The sequence below is a fragment of the Austrofundulus limnaeus genome, unplaced genomic scaffold (genome assembly GCF_001266775.1).
Source record: "Austrofundulus limnaeus strain Quisiro unplaced genomic scaffold, Austrofundulus_limnaeus-1.0 Scaffold1074, whole genome shotgun sequence".
NCBI classification, from domain to species: domain Eukaryota; kingdom Metazoa; phylum Chordata; class Actinopteri; order Cyprinodontiformes; family Rivulidae; genus Austrofundulus; species Austrofundulus limnaeus.
This window is the reverse complement of record NW_013953476.1, coordinates 2535-10922: the sequence shown is the minus strand read 5'-3', so window position 1 is coordinate 10922 and position 8388 is coordinate 2535. Positions and strand designations below refer to the sequence as shown.

The window sequence follows — 8388 nt, the reverse complement described above, 5'->3', positions numbered from 1 at the left end:
CAGTGGAAAAGATGCAGCCAGCCAATCACGCGCTTTGACGTCACAACAGTAGCGCTGATTTATAAATCATGTGCGCTAAACTCAGCGAACGATAGTCAGGGAGGTTTTAACTCGTCCATGTGGTTTGAAGTTTTCACCTCGGCTCTTGTGACTTTTCTTTCTTTTTACACGGTTCTGTAAAACAACAACTAGCTGCTCTTGTTCTGCCGGTGAAAACAACGTTTAGCGAAATGTTCTGAGCGATTTTGCCTTTAAACATTAAAAAGGTAAGAATTTATAAGAAACACTGCAGTAAAATGTTGTTTAACTGGGAAATGTAGTCGCTGTTTTTATGTTTTCCCCTCTATAAACTGAATCAACTCATCATGTCAGATATTAGGATGTTTATTGTCATTTTGGTCAAATACATTTTAAAATGATTACAGTTGTGTGGGTCTTGTTTCATAATTTAAAATATTGATTAGTTCTTGCTGTTTTATTTTCCTAAAAGTCTTTATCATTGCTGATTATTCCTTTACTCATTTACCACTTGTTGTTTACAAAAGATAAATTTGTTTACAAAAGAGAACTTTCCTCCTTTTGGTTCATTTTGGTGTTAAAATATTGAAGATTTATTGGTCTTTTACAGTTTGAGAGGATCTTTTCTGTGAAAAGTCGGACTGATAAATTGGACAATCTGTTACTTTGCTTCAGTTTAAAACAAAAATGTCAACAAATCAAATGTTTTCAGTCATAAATACAGTTCTGTGTGTATTCAGTGAATTTGAGGATGTGTCTAAAAACACTTTCTTCATCAGATAAACAGGATCTAAAACTTTGAGGAACAGGAAATAAAACTGCTGCAGGTCTAAAATGTTTTCTCCTTTATTCTGTTTTTAATCTGGATTTGTTATTGATTCATAAAGAAATGGGAACAACTTGTGTTTTTATGACAAACTGATGGGAGCAAAAACTGTAAAGTTCTGACACAGTTCTAGCTCATAGTTTAGTTGATTTTTTTATTTCTGAAAGGTCAAAGTCCAAACTTTCCTCTGAAAATTACAAAGAGAACAGAAACTGAGTGAAAAGCAGCCGAAGAAAAGCCTCTAAAAGTTCATCAGAGCCGCWGATCAGAGGAAAGTTTGGCTGCTTGGAAAGAAAACATAAAAACTAACGATTTCCTGTGAAAAGCAGCACAGATCTGAGGGTCTCAGACCTGTCCAGGGTCCAGATCCAGGTCAGTTTTAGGGAGTCAGCTTGTGGTGAGCTCAGTTCTTCTGGTAAACACAACACTTCCTGTTCACCTGAGAAACCAGGAACCAACAGGTTCATTTCATTTGTTCAATTAAATAATTATTTCAACAAGCTGMAACTTTTCTTCTCCTCAGTGCTGCTCATCATGAAACAGCTTAAACTGTTGTTTAAGGCAAATCGTTGGATTTTTTTAAAAATAATATTTTACTTTTTTCAGTGAATTTTTTTTTTACTTTTTTGAGTGAAAAAAATAACAGCTAGAAGTAACAAAGTCTATCTAAAAGTAGCAAAATGCTAACTAAAATAGCAAATGTCTAGCTAAAAGTACCAAACATACAGCTAAAAGCAGCAAACATATAGCTAAAAGTAGCAAAAGACTGGTTAAAAATAGCAAAATGCTAACTAAAATAGCAAATGTTTAGCTAAAAATAGCAAACTTACAGCTAAAAGTAGCCAAAGGATGGTTAAAAGTACCAAAATGCTAACTATAATAGTAAAAGTCTAGCTAAAAGTACCAAACATACAGCTAAAAGTAGCAAACATATAGCTAAAAGTAGCAAAAGACTGGTTAAAAGTAGCAAAATGCTAACTAAAATAGCAAATGTCTAGCTAAAAGTACCAAACGTACAGCTAAAGTAGCAAACATATAGCAAAAAGTAGCAAAAGACTGGTTAAAAGTAGCAAAATGCTAACTAAAATAGCAAATGTTTAGCTAAAAATAGCAAACGTACAGCTAAAAGTAGCCAAAGGATAGTTAAAAGTAGCAAAATGCTAACTATAATAGTTAAAGTCTAGCTAAAAGTAGCAAACATACAGCTGAAAGTAGCAAAAGGCTGGCTAATATTGCAAAAAAATTTAGTTAGACGTAACGTCTAGCTAAAAGGAGCAAATGTCTTGCTAAGAGTAGCAAATTTCCAGGTAAACGTAGCAAAAGTTCAGCTAAAAGGAACAGAGGTGCAATTAAAAGCTGTAATAAAGCAAAGTAGAGCAGGTGAGCAGTAAATGTTAGTAGAAAAAGGTCAATGTTGATAAAAAACCTTTTGTTGTTAAATTCTAGTTGTCAGATTCAGTTAGAAATGATTYACAGATGAAGATGATGATGAAGTTTAACAGAGCCTCAGGTTCATCAGAACTRCGACTAAAAGTCACTTCTGTAAATGCAGCTTTATGAAACAGGAAGTGTCGGTCCTGATCACCGGTTCGTGTGAAAACCTGCCGAGTTTTTCAGAAGAATTCTGCTGACACGAGTTCATCTCGTGACTTTCTTCATCGTTTGTCTGTTTTCACGACTCGGCAGATTTCCTGAACATCATGACTCGCTGACATCGAGCAGGGTTCACGTGCGGCTCAGACGACGCCATGCCGCTGCCGAACGGATGCTCCATCAACGCCGAGTCCTGCGAGCGGGACGAGGACGCCAAGGCTCTGATCGGGAGCGAGCGAGGTGCGTTTCAGCTGGATTGATTAGAACGAGGCCTCTGGCTCGTTAACAATGAACGACATGTGATTAACAGGTGAACCAATCACATGTTGTTCATTTTACCAGGTTTATTTGGTTAAATGAACATGTGATTGTTTCACCTGTGGTGAAACAATCACATGTTCATTTAACCAAATAAACCTGGTCAAATTAACGTGATTGTTTCACCTGTTAACGAGCTCGTTAACAGGTGAAACAATCACGTTAATTTTAACAGGTTTATTTGTTAAAATTAATAATCTGATTCATGGTTTGATCTAACTTCCTGCCCCCCAGCCCCCCCTCAGTGCTGCTCGACGCGCCTCAACCTGGCCGTCCTCATGTTCCTGGGCTTCACGGTGGTCTACGGGCTGCGGGTCAACCTGAGCGTGGCCATGGTGGCCATGGTGAACACCACGGAGCTGTCGGTGGACGGGAACACGTCGGCGGCCCCCGCCTGCCCGCTGCCGCCCGACTCGGGGAACAGCAGCGAGGCCCCGCAGCAGCCGGAGGGGGTAAACATCAGACACTCTGAAGGTGTAGTTTGGGCTCTCCGCCTCCTGACCCCTCCCCTTCCCTCTCTGCAGACCCCCCAGTACCTGTGGGACTCGGAGACCCAGGGCTGGCTCTTGGGGGCGTTCTTCTTCGGCTACCTGTGCACGCAGATCCCTGGGGGGTACCTGGCCGGTCACTACGGGGGCAGCAGGTTCCTGGGTGTGGGTGTGCTGGGCACGGCGGTCCTCACCCTCCTCACCCCCCTGGCGGCGGGGTGGGGGTCCAGCTGGCTGTTTGCTCTGAGGGCCCTGGAGGGGTTCGGGGAGGTCCGGTTCTCTCTCTCTGATTTAAACTCACCTTTTAAAGAAAATGTCACCGACATTTTTTTATTTCCAGGGCGTGACGTACCCGGCCATGATGGCCATGTGGGCTCGCTGGGCGCCCCCCCTGGAGCGGTCCCGCCTCATGACCCTGTCGGGGTCCGGAGGCAGCTTCGGGGCCTTCGTGGCCCTGCCGCTGACGGGCCTCATCAGTGAGAAGCTGGGCTGGCCCGCTGTGTTCTACCTGTGCGGTGCGTGACGCAGACACTGTTCTGACTTCCTGTCCTGCTCCGTCTGACCCCTCCCTCCCTCCTGCAGGGGGCGCCGGCTGCCTCTGGGCCGTCTTCTGGTTCAGCTTCGTGTCGGACGATCCACGCACTCATCGACGAATCAGCAAAGAGGAGAGAGATTACATCATCAACTCCATCGGGCCTCAGGTGAGTTTCTGTGGGATAAATCTTGTCAGCAGGAACAGAATCTGAATTCATTGGTTTGAAAATAAATTTCTCTAAATTGAAACTGAATTTAAAGTTTTGTATCTGAATTAATTTGCTTTGAAACTGTATTTTGGTTTATTAAAAATTCAGTTTGACTACTTTCACTTTCAGTTCCATAATTCAGATGTTTGTGTCACATCCTGGTCCTTGAGAAAGCCAGGCAGAGTAATCAAACACAGATCCACAGATTTATGTTTCACTTTGGTGAAGTTTCCCTTCTGGATGTAACAGAGTTGATGCAATCCACTGTAAAAGTGACAAAAACACACAAAGTTATTTTATTGCAGTGATTAATTTGACCTATATGTAGAAAATGTTACATTAACTTTTTGTTACATCCAGAAGGGAAACTTCACCAAAGTGAAACATAAATCTGTGGATCTGTGTTTGATTACTCTGCCTGGCTTTCTCAAGGARCAGGATGTGACACAAAKATCTGAATTATGGAACTGAAAGTGAAAGTAGTCAAACTGAATTTTTAATAAACCAAAATACAGTTTCAAAGAAAATTAATTCAGATACAACACTTTAAATTCAGTTTCAATTTAGTGAAATTTATTTTCAAATCAATGCTTTCAGTTTCAAATTCTGAACATTCAGATTCACTTCCTGTTGGCTCAACATTTATCCCATAAGTTTCTTTCCTCCTCACTTCATCGTTTCACTTCTCTTGCTCTGCAGCTTTTATTTTTTTAAAACTCAGCTTTTATTTTCTAAGAACTTCCTGTTTTTAACGTCAGTGTTTCCCTGTGTGATGGGAGGTGTTCTGAGCTTTGGTTCTTGTGCTCCAGGGAACGGGTCACGGCTGGTCAGTACCGCTGCTCTCCATGGTTCTGTCGGGGCCTCTGTGGGCCATCATCATCACCCAGATGTGCTCCAACTGGACCTTCTACACCCTGCTCACCTCCCTGCCCACATACATGAACCACGTGCTGCACTTCGACCTGCAGTCGGTGAGTTTCTCAGATTARTCGTCAGATTATCTGTTGTTAATCCAGCTGCTTCAGGCCGTCCTGTAACCTTATCGTCTGTGCGTCAGAACGGCTTCCTGTCGGCGCTGCCGTACCTCGGGAACCTGCTGATGGCGCTGCTGTCGGGCGTCGCTGCCGACTACCTGATGGAGAGGAAGGTGTTCAGCACCACCACCGTACGGAAACTCTTCACCTTCATCGGTGAGAGCCCCGCCCCTCTGAAGGCTGAGCTGCTGCTGAGCTGCAGAATGAAAACACTTCGGCTCCTAGGAGAGAAAATTACGCTCAGATTCAGAGTTTTTAGATAAATGCAGATGAGAGCAGCTCACTGAGTAAAAACAATAAAGATGTAAATGTTTACAACAACAACCAGTTCTACTAATGCTGCTAATGCTAATTCAGCTACTGATAATGCTAATTTATTTACTGCTAACGCTAATTTAGCTACTGCTAAAGCAAATTTAGCTACTGCTAATGCTGATTTAGCGACTGCTAATGCTAATTTAGCTACTGCTAAAGCTGATTTAGTTTCTGCTACTCTACTACAACTGCTGATTTAGCTACTACTAATGCTGATTTAGCTACTGCTAATGCTAATTTAGCTACTGCAAATGCTGATTTAGTTACTGCTACTCTACTACAATTGCTGATTTAGCTACTGCAAATGCTGATTTAGCTACTGCAAATGCTGATTTAGCTACTGCTAATGCTGATTTAGCTACTGCTAATGCTGATTTAGCTACTGCTAATGCTGATTTAGCTACTGCTAGTGTTAATCTGTTATTGCTAATTTAGTTACTTCTAGCTACTGCCGCTAATGCTAATTTAGCTATTTCTAGTGTTACTGCTGCTAATGCTAATTCAGCTACTGCTAGTGCTAATGTAGCTAATGCTAATGCTGATTTAGCTACTTCAATTGCTGATTTAGCTACTGCTAGTGTTAATCTGTTAATGCAAATTTAGTTACTTCTAGCTTCTGCCACTAATGCTAATTTAGCTATTTCTAGTGTTACTGCTGCTAATGCTAATTCAGCTACTACTAGTGCTAATGTAGCTACTGCTATTGCAACAACTGCTAAAGCTAATTTAACTACAGCTAGGGCAACTACTGCTAATGCTAATAAGCTACTGCAAGTGCTACTATAGCTTATTACAGCTAATTAAGCTGTCAGTGCTAATACTGCTGCTAATGCTAATTTAGTTACAGCTAGTATTACCGCTGCTAATGCTAATTCAGCTACTGCTAATGCTGATTTAGCAAATGCTAGTGTTTATGTGGTATTGCTAATTTTGCTACTTCTAGTGTTACTGTTGCTAATGCTAATTCATCTACTGCTAATGCGCGAATACTAATGTAGCTACTGCTGGTGCTAATAATGCTAGTTCTAAATTATCTACTGCCATTACTATTGCTACTACTGCTAAAGCTAATTTAGTTATTGCTAGTGCTACTACTGCTAATACAAAGTAAGCTACTGCAAGTGCTACTACAGCTAATGCTAATTAAGCTATCAGTGCTAATACTGCTGCTAATGCTAATTTAGTTAAAGCTAGCTCTACTACTGTCGAATCTACTAATGCTAAAGTTAGTAAGATACTAAAGTTTTGTCAAGTTTAGCTAGTGTTTTAGTATATTTAGCATTTAGCTTGTTATTTGCTACTTTTAGATTTTGACTGGTTTTAGTTTCCTTATGTTTAACTAGTTTTTAGCTAATTTTGGATGTTTCAAAAGTTTTGCTATTTTTAGCTATTATTTGGAAACTTTAAATTATTTTTACTTTCAGCTAATGTTTTGTTGTTTGTTTTATTAGCCTTTTGCTACTGGTAGCATTTTGCTACATTCAGCTCAGATATTCAGCTCTTTGTGTTCTTGCTGTGTTTTATCTTAAAGCTGTGTTCATGTTTCTGCTTTAACTCTGGTCGCGCCGCAGGCCTGCTGCTGCCGGCGGTGTTCCTCGTTCCCGTCAGCTACGTCGGCTGCGGCCACGTCCTCATCGTCACCTTCCTCACCCTCTGCAACAGTTTAGTCGGGACCAGCTCCGCCGGAGTCTTCATCAACCAGATAGACATCGCCCCTCGGTGGGTTTTTAGGTTCCAGAGCTTTGACCTCGTTTATTTTAGCCGGTACTTTAACTGTTAAAGTAAAAAATATGTATATTTTTTAATTTCAGTTTCTCAGCAGTTAAAATATATGAGCAGCAAATAACAAAATAAAACAGAAATAAAAATAATATAAAATGTATAAAACCTGTTTATTGTCTGAATGTTGCTGAAAGTGTGTTTTTAAATAATAAAAGTGATCTATAACAAGTTAGAGGTAACTCTAAAACAATAGAAATCTGAGTGGTACACGTCTGCCCCCTGCTGGTGGAAATCAGTAAAGTTGCAGCTTTTTTTCTCATTTCTAGGCTCCAAATGGTCATAAGGTTAGTAATAAATAAGAAGTAATGCACTTTATGGATTCATAGATGAGTTTAACTGTGAGAAATGAAAATCACCAGGTGCTTCACAATAAATAAGTATTTCCTGTTAGTTTTAATCTACGTTTTTAAAGCAGCATGTCTAATTTAGTTGTATGTTTGTGTGATTTTCTTGGTGTTTTTCTCTGCAGGTACGCAGGATTCCTGCTGGGAATCACCAACACGTTCGGGACGATCCCCGGGATCATGGCTCCCATCGTGACGGGATATTTTACCGAAGACGTGAGTCTCGCACAGAAGTTATTCTGCTTTTATTAGAAACGTCCTGAACTGATGCTTAAATGTCCGTGTCTCTTCTTCTGTGGTGGGCAGCGCTCGCTGCAGGGCTGGAGGAAAGTGTTCTGGGTGGCCGCGGGGATCAACGTGGGCGGCGCCATCTTCTACACCGTGTTCGGCAGCGGGAGGATCCAGCCCTGGGCCGACACCGAGACTGAGGAGGAGGAACCGGAACAACCAGGGAGGACGGGCGCACGGTAAAACCTGTGACTGAAGCAGGAGCGACGGTTCTGTCTGAACATGATGAAGCTACAGTTTGTAACAGGAAGTCAGAGGAGCAGCAACGGTCCGACCCGTTGATCCAGACCAGATTAAAGGATTATAGGAACCATTGGATCGTTGGAATGAAAACATTAAGACTGATCAGGACTTTTGCACATTTCTATAAACAATATCTGTTTAATTCTCACTGAAGATAGATCAGATTTTATTCTTCTAATCTGTTTATTTCTGACTCAGTTTATTGTCAAACTGTTACATGGTAAGAACATGTAGTTATAAATAATAATAATAATAATAATAATAATAATTATCAGATTATTGGGATTATCCATCCATCCATCCATCCATCCATCCATCCATTTTCTACCGCCTATCCGGGGTTGGGTCGCGGGGGCAGCAGCTTCAGAAGGGAGGCCCAGACCTCCCTCTCCCCAG

At 41.2% G+C, this 8388-nt stretch overlaps 1 protein-coding gene across 2 annotated transcripts; it reads left to right on the top strand.

The window, feature by feature from the left end:
* The first annotated feature begins 20 nt into the window (after positions 1 to 20).
* si:ch1073-513e17.1 (sialin) lies at positions 21 to 8298 on the top strand. Of its 2 annotated transcripts, XM_014030510.1 has the most exons (11): positions 21 to 266; positions 2531 to 2677; positions 2990 to 3207; positions 3280 to 3513; positions 3584 to 3758; positions 3826 to 3944; positions 4796 to 4957; positions 5044 to 5176; positions 6907 to 7054; positions 7587 to 7677; positions 7768 to 8298. In XM_014030510.1, exons 2-11 carry the CDS (start codon positions 2593 to 2595, stop codon positions 7930 to 7932), a joined length of 1530 nt encoding a protein of 509 aa, XP_013885964.1. In that variant the 5' UTR covers positions 21 to 266; positions 2531 to 2592; the 3' UTR covers positions 7933 to 8298. The 2 variants fall into 2 exon arrangements, with proteins under 2 accessions (XP_013885964.1, XP_013885963.1); XM_014030509.1 differs by having other exon boundaries at positions 2990 to 3513.
* The last annotated feature ends 90 nt before the right edge of the window (positions 8299 to 8388 follow it).